Raw genomic sequence first — 20,339 nt, forward strand, 5'->3', positions numbered from 1 at the left:
TGCACAAGGATGTAGAAAAATTTTGTGCATAATGTTTAGAATGTAAACATGCTAAATCTAGGGTTTTACCATATGGGTTGTACACGCCTTTACCTGTTCCGATTTCACCTTGGATAGATATCTCTATGGATTTTGTCTTAGGTTTGTCGAAAACAAAGTATGGTAAGGATAATGTCTTTGTTGTGGTGGATAGATTCTCTAAGATGGCTCGTTTCATTCCATTCTTGAAAACTAATGATGCTTCTCATGTGGCTGATTTGTTTGTTAAAGAATTTGTGAAATTACATGACATACCTAGAACTATTGTTAGTGATAGGGATGTTAAGTTTTGGAGCCACTTTTGGCGTGTTCTTTGGGGAAGGCTAGGGACCAAATTGTTGTTTTCTGCTTCTTGTCACCCACAAACTGATGGGCAAATTGAGGTGTTGAATAGAACTTTAGGCAACATGTTAAGGGTTGTTTTGAAAGGTAAATTAACTTCTTGGGAGGATCACTTGCCTTTGGTGGAATTTGCTTATAATAGAACTATTCATTCTTCTGCTGGGTCATCTCCTTTTGAAGCTGTTTATGGTTTTAATCCCCTTATTCCCCTTGATTTAGTGCTATTTCCTACTAATGATGTTGCTAGTCTTGATGGAACAAATAAAGCTGAGATGATGAGAAAGATACATGAGCGAACTAGACTGGCCATTGAAAAGAGGAATGAGCAAGTTGCTTTGAGAAGAAACAAAGGGCAAAAACAAGTCATCTTTGAGCCTGGGGACTCAGTTTGGGTTCACATGAGGAAAGAAAGGTTTCCTTCAAAAGGAAGTCTAAATTGCATGCTAGAGGCAATGGACCCTTCAAAGTTCTCGAGCGAATTGGAGACAATGCTTACAAGTTGGATCTGCCTGGTGAGTATCAAGTAAGTGCTACTTTCAATGGTGCCGACTTGTCCTTGTTTGATGAAGGTTTAAATTCGAGTACGAATTATTTGCAAGAAGAGGGGAATGATAGCTCCATGGGCAAGGATGGTGCTATAGAAGCCCTAAGAAGACCATCTTCAAGGTCATAAGGCAAGGAGATGCAAGCCAAGGTTGCTGGACTTCAATTGGAAATCAAGAATATAATCATCATGGAAGAAAAGCCCAAGAATGAGTTCAAGAATTGTGAAATGGAATGGGCTAAATGCTACACATACTTTACGGTCCAAGTCCAAGCCCAAGAGGAGGAAGATTGGGGCCCACATGGAGCCCAAGGGAAGCCCAAATAGCTGAAAATTATACCTATAAAAGGGCTGAAATTCTGCCTAAAAAGGGCAGCAAACTCACGTTTGAAGTGCCCTAGTATTAGGCAACTTTTCCTATTTTGATAGGGAATAGTTTTTGGGAATTATTTTACATGCTTTCCTAGTTAGGTTTTAGTATTTAATTATTTCCATAAAGTAGATTCTAATCCCATTCTATTTGGGATAAGTTTCCCCAGGGGTGGATTTTGTTATTTTCATTAGACAAATATTATTATTATTGAGAGGTTCTCTACTTTACACCTTTGTGTGTGGCTACTTTAGATTTATCTTGCAACCTTATATGAACGATTCTTTTAAGAGGTAAAATTAATTCGTACTTGATATCTTTGGTTCTTATTAGTAAATTAAAGAAGGTAAATAGTTTATACTGGTTATTGTCTCTAGTTTCTTCGAAATAGGGGTTTAGATCACCTTTTGATCTAAGTTGTTGAATTAAATCTATTAGTATCATAATTAGCTTTAATTCGTTAATTTTGAATACTAAGATCAATTAGGGTTCTTAGAACTTAATCTTGAAATTTGGAATTTTATTCTTGAATTTCGTCTATCTTTACATTCTTGTCTTTAATCTTCGTATTTTCACTTTCGCATTATAATTTTGTTTAGTCAAGTAAACCGATTCTTATCAGCCACAATCCAATTTGTCTTTTAATTTGTTCTCTCTCAAAAATTCAATCTTTTCCCAAAGTGGATCTTTTTTACAAGTTCAAGACTCCTTCCACCTCTAACTCTATAAAATCCAATCTTTTTTCCAAAAAGGGTATTTTCTTACAAGTTCAAGACTCATTGTTTCCCCTCCAACTCTATATAAAAATCCAAGCTTTTCACAATCTTTTTCCAAAATGGGTCTCTTTTACAAGTTCAAGACTCTTTTTTCCCCTCTCATAAAAATTCAAGACTTTTACGAAGTTTTCTCAAAAGAGGTCCTTTGTACAACTTCAAGGCTCCTATTTTTTTATTTTTTTTAACATGGAGAATATAGAAGAAGGATTGTTATTGAAAGAAAGAGAATTAGTAGAATTGAGATGGGAAGTAATTTGGGAGGAAGTGAAGGAAGTTGGCTATTTGGCTGGTCCAATGATAGCTGTGACACTTTCAATGTATTTGTTGGAAGTTATATCAATGATGATGGTTGGTCATTTGGGTGAACTTTCTCTCTCAAGTACTTCCCTTGCTCTTTCTCTTGCTGGGGTCACTGGTTTCAGCTTTCTAGTAAGTACCTATTTATGATACTTTCTTTGGTTATGTGCATGGACAATCAGAGGCGGAGTCGGGATTTCTATTTTATTGGTTCTGGAATTTAGAACGACTTCAAGTAATAATTTAGTTCCAAATTCTGATCTGTACATATTTAATATTAAATGAATATCCTAACACAATTATACTGTTTGGGCAAAAGCACGGGCATCTACCTCCGTCCCTGACAATATGAGTGCTATTTATAGCAGGTTCAAACTCTATTTTCCAGCTAATTATAGTAGGTTAACATGGAGAGTTACAGTTACATAGAATTTAACTTATATGCACCGATTGTCAGGTTAACCTTTACTTTACACTTTATAACAGGTAACATGTATTATTTTCAAGTTTAGAAATTTTACTTCGTATTGGAAGTTACCTGTATATATGTTTCAGGTGACCTGATAGTGTAAAATTCCCATCTATGATTGTTTCTTGGATTTGGATTTAAGTGCAATTTAACTTGGTTATAGTAGGTTCACACTCTAGTTTTTCAGGAAACTATAATAGGCTTAACATGAAAAGTTACATAGAGTTTAACCTATATAAACTCATTGTCAGGTCACTTTTACCTTTATAGTAGGCAACAAGCCTTATTTTCAAGATGCAAATCTCACTTTTTATGGGAGTTACCTGTATATATGCTTTAGGTGATCTGATAGTGTTAAAAATTATTACATTGTCGATGGCGATGTTTATAAGTTAAGACTTAGTTACATATAGTTGTTGGTCTATTTTTACACTATTAGTGGAATCTAACTGGTTGTAAGGGTTCTCGGTCTGTAATACATATCGAGTGGATAAAACTTAAACTCTTTCTTCTTTCTGTAACTTGTAATATGTTATGTTTACAGTTTTGGGAGCTTACTACAATATTTTGATGTCTGCGAGGTTGTTCAATGTTTCAGCAGGAATAGAAATGGTCTTTGTGGGTGTGCGGGGAGGGGAAGAAAGGGGGGGGGGGGGGTGTTGAGCAGCCATTGTATAAACTTTAAGCAATGAAGATATAAATTATTTAGTTGAATAGATTCAATTTGGTTATTCCCTTTTTGTTTGTTCTCTAGCTTTTAGTCTTCACATGAAGAGAGAAATTGAATGGGATTAAGGTAAAACATAGGTAAATGCCAAGGACAAACCAAAGAAGAATAAGAATGTGTTTGAACTTTGAAGTAGAGTTTACAGGCAGAGTTTTTTACTCTTTTCTATTTTCAACTTAGAGGGCATAGTTATAATTCTAGCGTGATTAACAAGCATTGGTTTTCCACAAAATAGAGCTGCAAAGTTTTTCTTTGCTTTATAAATGAATAAACTGTCTAGTAATAACAGTTTTTTAACCATTTTTTGTGCCTCACCACTGACTAAAATTTAAATGTGCCGTGTAGTTAGGCATGGCCAGCGCACTAGAAACTCTTGGCGGACAGGCTTTCGGAGCTAAGCAGTACCAAAGACTTGGTACTCAAACATATACAGCCATTTTGTCTCTCTTCATTGTTTGCATTCCGCTCACGGTCTTATGGATATATATGGGAAAATTGCTTACATTCATCGGACAAGATCCTCAGATTTCTCACGAAGCCGGAAAGTTCATTAAGTGGCTTATTCCCGCTCTCTTTGCTTATGCGAATCTTCAGCCACTTATTCAGTACTTGCAGATGCAAAGTATGATTTTTCCAATGCTCATAAGTTCTTGCATTACGATATGCTTCCACATACCATTGTCTTGGGTGCTAGTGTTTTGCTCTGGCTTAGGTAATATTGGTGCGGCTGTGGCTATTGGTATATCGATGTGGTTGAATGTCATCATCCTTGCTTCGTACATGAGGTTGAATTCCGCTTGTGCGAAAACCTGTGCACCAATGTCATGGGAGATTGTCAGGGGAATGAGAGAGTTTTTTCGATTCGCTATCCCTTCTGCCATCATGATTTGGTACTTCGACAACCTCCCTCCGTCTATTTTACTATTTTAATTAAACTCTTTTCGCATATATTTTCGACAAAATTCATGCTACGTGTTGTATTTTGTAGTCTTGAATGGTGGTCATTTGAGCTGCTTATCTTGCTATCCGGGCTATTACCGAATCCCCAACTTGAAACTTCAGTGCTATCCATATGGTATGTTCTGAATCTCTCTCGTAAATGATTGGTCCAGTTAGTAATATGATCTAAAAGGTCGTAGAATTGCGAATTTATTGTGACATTCCATTTTGCAGCCTGAACACCATTTCGACCCTATATGCAATTCCATTTGGTCTCTCTGGTGCTGTAAGGTATGAATTTAATCCAACTTTTCACATCCATGTGGGTTGTTTCTCAAATATGTAGATATTGAACTCCTGTTTACCTTCAGCACTCGAGTTTCTAATCAATTAGGAGCTGGAAATCCTCAAGGGGCTCGTGTTTCCGTGGTTTCTGTAATGCTCATTGCAGCCACAGAGACAATATTAGTAAGCGCAACTCTATTTGCCTGTCGAAACATATTTGGCTACATTTTCAGCAACGAGAAGGAAGTCGTGGACTATGTCGCAAACATGGCTCCTCTTCTATGTCTATCGGTCATAACTGACAGCTTGCAAGGAACCCTTTCAGGTTAGACTTTTTCCACATCTAGTTACTAGAAGAAAATGTAACAAAGAGTGTCGGAGCCACGTTTTCTACTGAATCCCTTTAGCCGGGAAAATTGTACTATGTATATTGCTTAAACTTTTTCCACATCAAGTTACTACAAGAAAAGGTAACAGATACAAGTGGCAGAGCCACATTTATGTACCAAAAAGGGGCTCGATTGAATTCCCTTCGTCGGAAAACTGTACTATGTACAGTCAGACCTCTCTATAACAACCATCCTCTATAACAACGTTTCACTATAGCGGCCAAATATTTTTTGGAACTGATTTTTCATGTTATGTTATATTATATGTTCTCTATAACAGCATTTTCGCTGTGGCAGCCAAAAAATATCGGAACAAACGACGCCTTTATACAGAGGTTTGACTGTATATGGGTTAAGACTTTTTCCACATCAAGTTACTGCAAGCAAATGTAACAAATACGGGTGGCTGAGCTACATTTACCTTAGGGGGTTCAACTGAATTCCCTTTGCCAGAAAATTGTACTATGCATATTGGTGAATTCTTTCTTAACGTGCATATATATAAATTGTTGAATCCGCCACTAATAGATAAATGTCAAGAATGGGCGTATGACTAATTGTGGTATTATGCACATTCTAGGTGTCGCGAGGGGATGTGGCTGGCAGCATATTGGAGCCTATGTCAATCTTGCTTCATTTTACCTATGTGGAATTCCTATTGCCGCATCATTGGCTTTTTGGCTCAATTTTCGGGGGAAAGGCTTGTGGATCGGCATACTTTCTGGTGCAGCTCTGCAGACTATTTTACTTTCTGTGATAACATGCTGCACAAATTGGAAAACACAAGCTGCAATGGCAAGGGAAAGGCTTCATGCTGATGAAAAATTATCTATTGATAACAGGCTGATTTAATTGAGAGGCCTATAGATGAATTCCACAATACTCTGTTGAAAGTCTTGAAGAAGTTACAGAAGGCTGAACTTAAAAGAAAGAAGAGAGGGGTTCCAATTTTGTGAAATTTTTGACAGTTGTCACCTTTTTTGGGGATAGATGTTTAGTAAATGACCCTCTTTTTATTTCTCTTGCAACTTGTGACGGTAAACTGAACGATCTGTAGGAATATACTTTTTATAACACTAATGAGAAATATTATTAGAGATTCAATCAGAAATTAAATTGTTAAATTAATACCTAATTCAGTGTGACGATTTCACTAACTCAAACATTGAAACTATTGTCAAGATGTCCAGTTCAATCTGTAATGGTACTAGTTATATTTCAAATAAAAAAAATGAATAACAACACTGAAAAAAGAAGATTGGAAGTCATGAGAAAAATGTGGCATAATTATGGAAGTCGTAATTCTTTCATATTAAAACTACTTTATGTAAAATTTACAAAATTTCTCTGATAAACAAATTCAGCATATGGGGCTTTGACTTCAGACTCCTCGGTCTAATAGTTTTGCCTGCAAATGAGCAAATCAACATGCTAATTAGTACTTGTCCAAATATACCAAATAGTGTGAAGGCTTTTTAATTTCATAAATGGCTTATTATTATTATTTCTGTATAACTATCTGGTATTTGGAACCTACTGGGACAATTAATCTAGATTCTCGCGGCGTAGGGACCATAACTTTGTTATATTTTTTAATAGAACCCCCTTCGCTATTGGAGGGCAGAAGTATAATATACTACTTTGATCCAATAACTTGTTAGGAGTAGGTTTTGGCTATATACTCCCTTCGTTTCATAATAAGTGTCACTTTAGCAAAAAACACGCATATTAAGAAATTAATAATGCAATGTGAAATTTACTAAATTAACCCTACATAATAAAAATTAATTACTTTTTCATCTTGATTAGAGCATGCACAAGTTTTAATCAACAAGCCATGAGCCATTAGATCTTTCTATGCACATGCATTAAAATTTGAATAAGATTTATGAAGTACTAGATAATGAACATGGCATTAAGGAAAATTCTCTACTTGCTTATACCGACTGACTGGAAAGTGTTTATTTTTGTCATGATATTGATATGCACAACCACCCGAGTATATGTCAGACTAAAAGAATATGTTGTTCATGAAAGAAACTTAATATATTGTTCATGAAAGGAACTTACTGGACAAGAACGGTATGATTTCAGTCCTAGATGTAGTTCATGTGATGAAATATGATATTTGGCACAAATATCATGTTTTGTATCATTTTACATCCTACTCTTATGACTTTTATTGCTTAGTTCATGATACAATCGTCGTATTTGAACTTATGTCGTTATATTTCATGTGTATAGGTACGATGATGACAAACGATGGAAAACTGTGCTTAAAGTGATTGATTTTGGAGCATATGACGATTAGACGAGGTGACGAGTCGAAGACCACAAAGGATGAACTAAAAGGAAAATAATTCGATTGAAGGGTCCGCTTTTCTTCCGCATCGCGTGAAGAAAGAGGACAAAACCAGCTCCAGGCATTACCATCACCTCAGTACATTGCGCGATCCGAAAGCGGGGTTCTGCGCAAGCTTTCCCGGTTCGATTAGGATTAGGTTTACTTATTTTTTGTTTTTACCCTAGACTATATATAGACGTTTTATTAGCTGAAAACGGTGTGTGCTGGGGATTATTAAAAGACTTGTAAGCCACCGTTCTATTTTCTCTCTCTAGGTTTATTTTATTTTTCATCTTTTTCAACCCTAGATTATTCATGAATTCTTTTGTCTATGATCGAATCATGAGTAGCTAAACTTCTTAATTCTAGGGTCAGGCGAAAGACTTGAAAGTTGGTTTGATGACAATTATTATCTATTGATTTTTCATATTTTGGGTTGCTTATTTATTCTTGATCTTAATTGTTTGATTATCTGGCCAATAGTTAGACACTATCTGTGGTGCGCGAATTGAACTTGAGAAAGGGAATTCACGTACGTAATAATAATAAATAGAGTTTGTTCGATTTAATCGTTTCGCTACTGAGGATAGAGATATACCCTTTAGCCCTACTTAGTTGAATACGGAGAAATAAATGCGTTCTTGTTACCTCTGATGACCATAGAGATATAGGTGTTATAGTAACATCTATAGGCTTGTGAGTAGTTCGAGAGAATATCATAAAGTATAATTAACCCGTCAACTAGTAACCCGAAATAAAATAGGTGGAATTGTCCGAAGATCAACCGGATTATCGAAAGCCATGACCACTAGATCTTTCTCTCATATGATAATTTTACAATCTTTGTCAAGATATTCTACACAAAAACACCCATCACAAATTGTTTACTTTTCGAGCTTTTTAGTTTAGTACAATAAACATCTTGATTTTCACTTCCTTGAATAGTTTCATCCGAATTTGAATTAGTTTAACGGAAGAGAATCTAAGTCTCCGGGATCGATATCCTGACTTAACGAACCATATTACTTGTACGACCAGGTATACTTGCGTGTGCGTTTGGGAGCAACAAGATCAGAAGCCTCACTGGACGGAATTCAACAGATTGGCTGTGCCCTCTGTTGTCAATCAAGGAGATCAATTGGAGTTGTAATAGATGTTCAAATGCCTGAAAGAACATCAAATATTTGTCATTAGTTTAACCTTTAAACATCCAAGCTGAATGTTAGGCAAAGTTTATTTCTATTTTGAGTGATTGTACACAGCCGGAGGCATGCATTCTGTGCATAATAGTCGGTTGTTTGGAAAGAATCATCATCATCATCTACGCTTTTCCTTTTTTTTTTTTTTTTTGAAACTGGTATCTGCCAAATCTCCCGCACCCCACCTGGTGGGATTATACCTTAGCCACGTATGTAGAGGCATTCTTTCCTATTGTGATAAAACACTTGAACGCATGAGAACATGACATGTGATATGATTTTCACTTGCCACATGTGCATGTTCTTGGAATGTCACAAATTAAGTGGATATTACCTCCTTTACCTTGGTGCACACTTGTTGTGAGTTCAAATATGCGCTCTGCATAGTTGTACTCCATCGGGTCGTGTTGCTGAGCCTTAAATTTGTGATACTCGAACAATTGTGACGGTTTTGGCATCCATTTTAGACCGTCTGCCACAAGTCCTTTGGCCTCTTTTGATCTAGTGACGAACCGCTCCATAACCTACTTAAAAGTCATTCTCACCATTGCGATGACGGGCAGTCCCCATGCAGATTTCAACAAGCCATTGAATGACTCGAAGCTGTTTATTCTCAGCATCCCCCATCACCTACCTTCATCCTTGTGTAATGTCCATTTTCCTTTATCAATTTTATTCAAACAGTGGAAAGCTTCCTCACCCGCCCGCCTAGTAATCTCCATCTGCAGGTGAAACTTCTTCTCCTGATGCTCTGTTGCAGCCGCCCACATCCAATTGCAAAGTGCTGGACTTCGATATGCCTTTTGGAAGTTTTCCTTCAAATGCCTTAAACAACAACGATGATAGGCAAAGGGCAGCTGCCACCCATACAAATTGAACATATTGCTCAATATGCCAGCATTTCTGTCTGATATAACATATATGCCCATACGATCCTTAATAACGTGTTACCTCAAGTAGTTTAAAAACATATCCCACGTATTAGTGCTCTCATTAGTTGCAATTGCAAAAGCTAGAGAGAATATAGATCCACTGCATCCATTCCAACTGAAATTAGCAACTTTATGTCGTATACCCTGTACGCATGTGTTCCTTCTATTGATATTACTGGCCAACAATGAACAAAACCATCAATGCATGGTTTGAATGCCCAAAAGGCAAACTCAAGAATATTACCGAGCACACCAGGCTTCGATTTGAGCTTCCATTCAACAACAGTTCCAGAATTGAAGTGTTGTAAAGCCGTTATGTATCTCGGCAACGTCTTGAAAGAGCCTTCCTAATTGTCGTAGACTATCTCATGTGCACGCCTACGCCCAAGATACGCTTTCCGCCGACTAATGGTTTTGCGATATACTTTCAGGACGGCTATAATACAATCTTTAATAGGGTACCTGGATAGGTTGAAATATCAGCATATAGCAACGAGGAACATCATTTTAACATCAAAATTAAAATAAAATTAGGCGAAGGGGATACCTTGGGCTTTTTGCAATGTCATCAACTAACATAACAACAATCATATTGATATCTAGATTGCAATGATCATCTGGGAGGTCACCCTTATCACAAGTGTGCCTTGTGTTGAACTTTGAAATAGTCTACATCTTTTCAGCAGTCTCCTTACCACGGAGCATCCATTGACAACCTTGATTTTTTCGCTTACAAACCAATCGCCAAAGTTTTCGAGTGGAATCGTCAACTTTGAACTCCCTCATCCCCTGGATGTAATAAATCTTAACAACCATTTGCAATGACTTTTTCGAGTTGAAAATCACGCCTTTTTCAATATGAACCATCTGTTTTACAAGATCCACTGGCTCTTTCCATAAACTTCGCTGAATATGATCATCATCCCTAGTAAAGACAAAGGCATCGGGGCGATCTTGAAGATGATCAAGATAGAGGATCTCATCGAAATGCCACTGAACCCGGGTTGACTCTTGCTATTGAAATTGGCTTTGCGGCACAGGCTCTTGCTGGTGAAATGAGTGTTGTGAATTCAGTTCTTCCTAGTGTCTTTGGACTATTCATCATATCTTGCAATAGTTTTACTTGATAGTGAGGATTAGTACCAACCTCAATCTCATCCGCACTTTCTTCATCTTCACTTTCCTCCTCATTAGGCATTTCCTCACTATCACTGGATGATGTATCTATATAATTCGGATAATCCATACCATCTAGACAGGTCTTTTCCTATAATTTGATGCAACGACCTCATTCTCCCTATATAAGAAACTAGAGTATTTTAACTACTAAACATCAAATAATACTATTGTTGTTAAAAAAGTTGATGTACCAATAGTAATCAATTGCACCGAAACTTGAGGAAGGACCATCGTTTTGAGTAGGTGTATAATAAAATATAATCAACATCATTAGTAGCATTCAAGTAATAATCTTATGCTACTACTCATAATAATACTAATAAATATTTACCACTGCCCATCAAATTGATGACTTAAACTTTCCAGAGGCATTTGACTTGTCAAAATGCCTTTATAAGTATTCATGTCAGGGTAATTGTGCTCATGAGTTGGTTCCGCTTCAGTGACTTCAGCCTGAATTCTAGATGGGGCTTCCCGACGAGGTCTATTTGGGGCTTCCCGAGGAGCTGTAGCCATGACTTCAACACGATTAATGGGGACCTTCTCTACGTACATTTTAAGGACGTTTAAAGTTATGCGTTCCCTATAATCTTAAAGCGCCTTCAAAGAATCCGTCAAAGAATCATCGTCATGAATATGCCACTTTCCATAACTAACTACACCTTGCGGCGTAAATGATATTGGATATCTTTCAATTATATTTAAATCAAAATCACCCCTACTCACTTGTAGTCTATTTTACAATGCTTGGAGTAGTTTTGAGAATTTTAAGTTTAGTGAAAACTTAACATGGTATTTTGGGGAGAGTCATAACACAAACTATTTTTCTCGAATATAATTTCTCAGTCCCAGAATAAAGAAACCCTAATTTTTTAAACATCTTTCATTTTTTGACTAATTTAGGAGTACGAAATGCAAAAGTTGGATGAAACTTAGAAATTGTGTAAAATGCAAAAATTGGATAAAACTTAGAAACTGTGTTTTCCTTTCATACAAAATCCGTATTATATAAGGTTTGAATGCATTTGAATCATATAACGAATGCAATTAGTGTGTCTTGCAGCATTACGTCTTGTCAAATCAAGTACGGAGTGGGCTGTCATTGCATAACGCATGAATTTACAGTGTCATGTTAGAATTAGCAGCATAACATAGTAAATTAATGCGTTATTCGTTAATTTTATATAATGCAGTAGATTTCTGTGTTATGTTGATATAACGCAGTAAATTATTGCGTTAATATGACATAACACAATAAATTATTGCGCTATAGCTGGTCAGACGCGTGCCCCGTGTTGTCAATTAGTGCAGTGTGTTGTCAATCGGAGTTGTTATATATAAAAACATAATAACGCATCTAAAATTTGCGTTTGATGCTAGCGAGTGTTATACAACGTAATTGACGAATAACTACCAACCATACAAAATTGAGTTATTATTTCATTTTTTAACTAATTTGGAGATATTAGTCGTATTACCACGTTCTCTCCAGGAGACATATTCGAAGTAATGGGTAGGACATGGGAATTGGGTGAAGATTTTGAATACTCCAAAAACCCGAATGAGAGATACAATCAACATTACAACAATATGATGACAGATGAGTGGAATTGGCGTGTTAGGGAGGCTGCAACATTGAAACAAAACTTGGGGTCATTAGGGCTTAAACACCCAAAAAATCGTGCTATGTCAATGCCTCATGGCACTCCACAAGAGTTGAATTTTGCTCTTAACCATTTTCGCAAAGAAAACAATCTGAAAATACGTTGCATCAGGGTAGAATATGGTCAACATAGTTATGTCAGATTCAAATCCAAGTAGGATTCGTACTGTGAGATGTCTGATGACGATGATTCCCCATGATAGTATTAATAGTTGTAATGTATTAAATAAAGTTGGTGGGGTCATAGTCATGATCCCACAACCTATTGAGTTTGATACCTATATAAAGAGCCTTTTGCTACTTACTATCTACTTAAAATTCAATATCGAATAATAGAAATGCAGATTGATCGGTTATTTTTTCCACTGGAATCAAATAACAGTGATGATGACAACTCAAATCAAAGCAACTATTCCGATGATTCCTCAACCGATAACAGTGAATTCATGCTAGACGATTTCAAGCCCCACCTTTTAATAGAGCGTAATGACAATTTGCGTGAGCTGAAATATTCAGATCCACGTGAATATTATTGTGGTTTATGTCGCGAATGGGCATATCGATATGCCGAATCACAACGTCTTGTTCGTGATTTGAAAAATCTCATCGCTCAAATCCCAACAAGGTTCTCAATGACCATGCCTCGAGTAGGTGAACACACTTGCGAGCTTGCCGTACAAAAGATTAGAAAAAAACAGCAGAATGCTAGCAAGATGTTGTAGATTTTACATGCTAAAGTTGGCCGAAGAACAAGCATCATCAACCTGTAGGGAACTAACATCTACAGAAAGAAGATCGGTCTTAAAAAAAACCCATGATATTCATCTGAGGACGATATTGAAGACTTCAATTTTGATGATGATTAAGAAAATTGCGATTTTGGTTTTATGTTTAATTTATGATGATGTTGTTAATTTGAAGAATATTAGTATGTTTAGTGGAAGATCAACTCAAGGGCATGTGTAGGCTCATGTACTTTAAGTTTTTTCTTTCTTTGATAATTGTAATTTAACAGGTTTGGGTTTGTTATTAATGAACTAGTATTTTCATATTGTTAAGAATGATGCAATTTAATTATTTTGAGATTGATATGAATGATGCAATTTTGACTAAAAAATAACATGCTTAATTCTAAATCCTAAAACATAAATAACTTAAAGCTAATGACAGCAAGTCTTCAAACAAAAATAGACTTCGAGCACTTTTCAACCACTAAAATGACAATCCGAAGTTTTGCTTATCCTTAATGTAGAGCCTACCTTATTAATTGCACAAAAATAAGTAGGGTTCTATATAAAATATTGAAGTTTCGGACTTCCGAAGCATGACTAATCTATGGCTAAAGTACATAAAAAAGTGTGAAAATGTAAAAGAAAGAGGAGTTTAAACAAAAGAAGAAAAAAAAAAAAGGGAGACTCCTTTAACGCAGTAAATTACTGCGTTAAAGGACTTAACTGTGTCGTTATGGTTAAGTCCTTACTATGGTACTATTTTGTTTGTTGGGATATTTTGGTTCAAAAGGTCCTTTTTTAGGTCATTTTGGTTCCGAACTCCAGATTTCGCATCTAGTTTCGAATAACTGACAAAAGCGGTTTCCTATATGCAAAGACTTTGCTCTATAACCATTTTGTTTACCTTTTCTCCTTAATTTCATCTAACTCCCCTCAGGACTTTGAAATTTAAACAACTCCCCCATTGATTTTTTACAACAAGGGTATAGTAGCCTTTTTGGTTCCGTAATCATTGATAAATTTAGATTTTAGTTCTCATAGCTGACTTAATATATTTGATCTTTAATTAATTGAAGCGAGCAATTTTAAACCCCGAATATTCACAATTTTATCATGATTAAGTGCAAATTTTCATCAGTTACTTACTCATTGGTTATGTTAAGTATGTATTATTACTCCATATTTAGCAACAATATAGTCCTAAAATAGATGAAATATAATATATTTTCTACCTGAAAAGACTCAAAACACATATTTTAATTAATTGAAGTTTAAATGTGAATACCATCAAGGACTAAAATAAGAATTTCATGCTAATTGAGGGACCTAAATGCTATTACCCCTTACAAACAGGTTTGGCCTTGCTGACACAAAATATTATTCTTGAGAAACAAAGATATTGTTATTGTTTTTAAAAAAACAAAGATATTGTCCTTTCATAGCTGCAAATATTATCAAAACTTGTTTGGTTAAGTCTTCTTGAAAGGCTGTATCAAAAAATTGTTTCAGAAACCTTGTTTGTTGAAAACTTTATCGGAAAGAGAACAATTACAATTATTCAAACACATTTTAATGCACAAGCTTTTGATTAACATATTTTTAACATAAATTTTGATGATTTGTGACAAATTTCATACAGTTTTCATATACATAATTTTGAGCGGATTTTTTAAGCCTTGAACGAGATATACGCATTTCATACTTTTTTCATATCGTTTTCATACACTAAATTTAGAGCGAACTTTTTAAGCCTTGAGCGAGATATACACATTTCATACAACTCTCATACATAAAGTTTTGAGTGAAAAATATTTTTTACAAAATAATTTTGTTTTTTTTTTTTAAAAAAAGCTAATGTTATTTTAAAAAAAATATGTTTTGTATAAGATTTGTAATGTTATGTTTTGTAAATAGAAAACTATCATCACGTTTCATAAATATTTCTCCGTAATATGTATATATACGTACTTTACCCTATAAAAGTTTATGAGAATTCAAAAGTTGGGCCCATGCTGAGCACGGGCAATAGTAATCTAGTAAATCTAATAAAGTACATTAGGGTAAAAAAAGGAAAAAAAAAATTGAGCACGTTAAAAATTGCTACAGAAAATTTCCTTTGTCCTTTGGGTAACACAAATATTACCATTTAGAAATTGTAAAAAGTTGCCAAATGCAAGATACCTATGGAACCCACATGGACCAAGAAGTATTCCAAAAGGATGCAGAAGAGTAAAGAAATTGGGTAACTTACATAAACATCTATTTTTATAAGCTTCTAATAATATATAGCTACAAGTTTGGAAATTACAAATTGTAGCTACCTTTTATGTGGTTTCGGTTGTATTTCATTGTTTTGAAATACAGAGAAATACAAAAAATGTGAAAACAAAGTGGAGTAAAAACAGGCTCTATATTTGGAGCTACCTTTTATGTGGATTGTGTTGTATTTCATTGTTTTAAAATATAGCGAAATACAAAAATCGTGAAAACAAAGTGGAGTAAAAATAGGCTCTATATTTGGAACATTCATTGTATTTACACCAAGAAAATATGAATGCATTCAAATCCTTTTATAAAATACACTGTATTCAGGTGTATTTGATTATTCAAATACACAATTTCTCCTTCGAAATACAGAAATACAAGCGAATACAAAAACATACACTCTATACAAAAAAATACAAGCGAAATACAAAATACCACTGTATTTACACTAAAAAAAGATGAATTCATTCAAATCCTTTTAAGAAATACACTGTATTCGGGTGTATTTGATTATGTAAATACACATTTTCTCCTTCGAAATATAGAATACAAGCTAATACAAAAAAATACACCCTTAAGTATACTAAAAAATGGAGAATACAATCAAATCTGGTCCTCCCATCGCCGTCGGAGCTCCATCGAAATATAGCATCTTATAAACGATTTCAAACATAAAATTTGTCCATAAAAACAACTCCCAAAGCTTCTGTGGTATTCGTACCAATAATGTTATATATAGCAACCTGCTACGGCAGTAAAAAATGGTCGGGATCTGGTCGAATCTCCGGTGAATATACAAAAACAATATACTCTAAGTATACTAAAAAATGGAGAATATAGTCAAATCCGGTCGGATCTCCGGTCACAACTTTCCCAAATCAACACTAAACCCTATCTGTATCAGCTGGACAAGATAAGCCGATCAGTAGACGACCTCATCGGAACCACCAGCAAACCCGATCCATCAAAGAAACCCGTCTTCCTCACTAAAGCCCAAAGGGAAGAACTTGCCCTTAAATGCCGCCACGATGAAATCACCGAACAAAAACGCCGCTTCGAACAAAACCCCCTTCCTCCACCGACAACAACCACCGTGAAAGAGATCGTGGGGACCACCATCGAAGAGACAGAGAAAGAGATTCCGAACGGACAAGGGTGAGATCAGAGAGAAAGAAACAGAGGGGTCAGATCTCACAGATCTGGGGATGAGGAAAGGGAACGGAGAGAGAGAAAGAGAGGGATGAGGGAGAAGATAGATTTGGGAGGTGAGGGAAAATCAATTGAAAAAAGAAACTTATAAAATACAGGGCATTAGTTATGATGTGTAATTTAAGAAAATATTTTAGCTACAAAAAATAAATAAAATAAAAGATAGTTATTATTCATAAATAGGTCTTAGAAGTAGCTATGACAAGTAAATTTTCCAATGAGATTTAAGTGGGCCCACGTTCACATAAAGCTGCCTAAGCAACAAATAAGTACACATCAACCTAAAAATTAATTTCCATAACGGGCTCCAAAGCAGTTTTATTTACGAAAAATAAGAGATAAACTAAGTGCAAATAAAAGCAAAATCGGGGGCAAATAATAAACATGTAAGCGGGGATGTCAACCAAGTGTTATCTACTTTAGCTGCACACTCTCACTTTTTATATTAGGAGTCCAGTAAATGTATTATGTTTACAATTTATAGTCAGATATCATAAAAATTACGGCTTGGAAATTACTCTTTTTGGTTATAGTTTGGTCTGGTAAGCTTTAATTCGTGATCTGGTTAGCTTTAATTCGTGTTCTTCAAAATTTATAATTTCTGGAAATTTTCATGTAATATAGATCAATTTAAGTTTATTATGGGGTAAAAAGATAGCAGCTGGTGATTTCGATGGTAACTGGGTTTGTATTAAAACTGCCTGGAAATGGAATTCTCCACAAAACATCCAACCTGTTGAATTGGATAATTATTACAGCTATGATGATTTGTTGAGGAGCGTGATTCTGTCTGGTAATATAGACCCTGTGTCGACAAAAGCGTCCATTAACTACATAATTAATGCTCCTAAAAAGGGACTGCCTCCTACCTACATCACAAATGGCCATCAAGTCCGTCTATACCTTATGAATGTTGATAAGGATGGTTGCCTAAGTTATATGTAAGTTTAAAGGAGAGTATTGGTGAAAGTCCAAATTCATTAGCTGCAGCGAATTCATCAAGGGCAGCCTCACCAATCATCGATGAACATCCTTGCAAACCTCCCATTGACAAGACTAACAAACACCATACACTAACAAACCACTAACATCATTACATAACAAAATTGTCAAACTTCTTGTCTTTCTCTGCCACACACCCACCCAACTTGACTTTTTTCTTTTCTTTTTTCTCCTCTCTCATAAAAATTCAAGTTCTTTCACAATCTTTTTCCAAAAAGGGTTCTTTAAAAGGTATTTTCATAAGGGGTCTCTTTGCTCTCCTCTCCCTTTGTATAAATCTTGAATTTTCACAATCTGTTTCCAAAAGGGGTCTTTTTACAAGTTCAAGACTCCTTTTTATTTTTTTCATTTACATGGAGAATGTAGAAGAAGGATTGTTAATGAAAGAAAGAGAAATCATAAGGGTAGTGTTGAATTGAGATGGAAAGTAATTTGGGAGGAAGCAAACGAAGTTGGTTATTTGGCTGGTCCAATGACAGCAGTGACACTTTCACAGTATTTCTTGCGAGTTATATCAATAATGATGGTTGGTCATTTGGGTGAACTTTCTCTCTCAAGTACTTCCCTTGCTCTTTCTCTTGCTGTAGTCACTGGTTTCAGCTTTCTTGTAAGTACCTATTTATGATCCTTTCTTTGGTTATATGCACGGACAATCAGAGGCGGAGTTGGGATTTATATTTTGTTGGTTCTGGATTTTAGAACAACGACTACAAGTGCTAACAATTTAGTTCTAAATTTAATGTGTACATATTTAAATATTTAATGAATATCTTAACACAATTATACTGACAATATAAGTGCAATTTAACCAATAATAGTAGGTTCAAACTCTATTTTCTAGGTAACTATAGTAGGCTAACATGGAGAGTTGCAGTTACATAGAATTAACGTATAGGCATGGATTGTTAGGTTAACCTTTACTTTATACTTTATAGCAGGTAACATGTCTTATTTTCAAGTTTAGGAATAATACTTCTTACTGAAAACTACTGTTTCAGGTGACCTGATAGTGTAAACTACCTATCTATGATTGTTTCTTGGATTTGGATTTAAGTTTCAGTGTAAGTTTAATTTAACTTGGTTATAGTAGGTTCACACACTATTTTATCAGGTAACTATAGTAGGCTTAACATGAAAAGTTACATAGAGTTAAAAATATATACACTCTTTGTCAGGTCACTTGTACATTCTTAGTAGGTAACGCACCTTATTTTCAAGATGTAAATCTCAATTTCTATGGGGAGTTACCTGTATATATGCTTTAGGTGATCTGATAGTGTTAAACATTATTACATTGTCGATGGCGATGTTTATAAGTTAGACTTAGTTCCATATAGTTGTTGGTCTACCTTTACACTATCGGTAGAATTTAACTGGTTATAGCAGGTTCTCGGTCTATATTTCAGATTGTTATATCATACTTAATACATATCGAGTGGATAGAACTTGTACTCTTTCTTCTTTCGAGGTAGTAACACAGAAGGTCACTTAACTATGGGTAATGATCTCTCAAGGTCATGTTTCTTTGTTCTGTAACAACAATGTCACCCAACTTTCTCTCTATCACATCAAAAGTCATTCAATAAATGTTTGGCTAATAAAATATGACATGGCATTTAATTCAGTCCACGTGGACTTTTCCTTCTTTTTTTTCCTCAGTCCATGGGGCAAAAAGACCCGACCCTGAACTAAAAGAAAGAACAGAGGTTCCAATTTAATAAAAAATTTGCCGGTTGTCACATTTTTCCGGTGACAGATGTTTAGTAAATGATACTCTTTTTATTTCTCTTACAACTTGTGACGGTAAACTGAACGATCTGTAGGAAAATACTTTTTATACATCTGAACACTAATGAGAAATATTATTAGAGATTCAATCTGAAATTAAAATTGTCAAATTAATACCTAATTCAGTGTGACGATTTCACTAACCGAAACATTGAAACTACTGTCAAGACGTCCAGTTCAATCTGTAATAGTACTAGTTATAATTCAAAAAAATAAATGAAAAATAACACTGCAAAAAAGAAGAAGATTGGAAGTCATGAGAAAAAGAAAAAGAAAAATGTGTCATAATTTTGGAAGTCGTAATTCTTTCACATTAAAACTACTTTTATGGAAAATATACAAAATTTCTCTAATAAACAAATACTACTACAACCTATGGGGCTTTGACTTCAGACTCCTCGGTCGAGTAGTTTATGAAGAATTGCCTGCAAATGAGCAAAATCAGCATGATAATTAATACTTGTCCAAAAAGACCAAATAATTTGAAGGGTTTTGTTATTTCATAAGTGACTTATTATTTATTTTTTCTGTATAACTATCAGGTATTTGGAACTCAGACAACTAATCCAGATTCACGCCGCGTAGGGACCATAACTTGTTACTCCTATTTTTTAATAGAACCCCCTTCGCTACTGGAGGGCAGAAGTATAATATACTACTTTGATCCAATAACTTGTTAGGAGTAGGTTTTGGCTATATATATTTTTACTATCTTCTTTATTGAAATTATAAGAATAACTAGCAGAAATGAACAAGTAAAAAAGAGAAACAAGTGACTTCCCAATGTTTTAATCAACAAGCCATGAACCATTAGACTTTTTTTATACATATGCATTAAAATTTGAATAAG

General features: G+C 35.1%; 1 protein-coding gene across 2 annotated transcripts in view; it reads left to right on the plus strand.

The window, feature by feature from the left end:
* Positions 1-6,123, plus strand: part of LOC132067585 (protein DETOXIFICATION 12-like) — a 29,987-nt gene extending 23,864 nt beyond the window's left edge. The window contains exons 1-6 of one of the 2 annotated variants that reach the window (XM_059460857.1): positions 2,120-2,500; positions 3,910-4,454; positions 4,553-4,639; positions 4,738-4,794; positions 4,875-5,113; positions 5,758-6,123. In XM_059460857.1, coding sequence (XP_059316840.1) covers positions 2,258-2,500; positions 3,910-4,454; positions 4,553-4,639; positions 4,738-4,794; positions 4,875-5,113; positions 5,758-6,029 — 1,443 coding nt within the window. In that variant the 5' untranslated portion in view covers positions 2,120-2,257 and the 3' untranslated portion in view covers positions 6,030-6,123. Of the gene's footprint in view, positions 1-2,119; positions 2,501-3,909; positions 4,455-4,552; positions 4,640-4,737; positions 4,795-4,874; positions 5,114-5,757 lie in introns of those variants that run through there. The other variant, XM_059460858.1, reaches the window with a different exon arrangement.
* The last annotated feature ends 14,216 nt before the right edge of the window (positions 6,124-20,339 follow it).

Source organism: Lycium ferocissimum, chromosome 8 (assembly GCF_029784015.1).
Source record: "Lycium ferocissimum isolate CSIRO_LF1 chromosome 8, AGI_CSIRO_Lferr_CH_V1, whole genome shotgun sequence".
In the NCBI taxonomy this organism is placed as follows: domain Eukaryota; kingdom Viridiplantae; phylum Streptophyta; class Magnoliopsida; order Solanales; family Solanaceae; genus Lycium; species Lycium ferocissimum.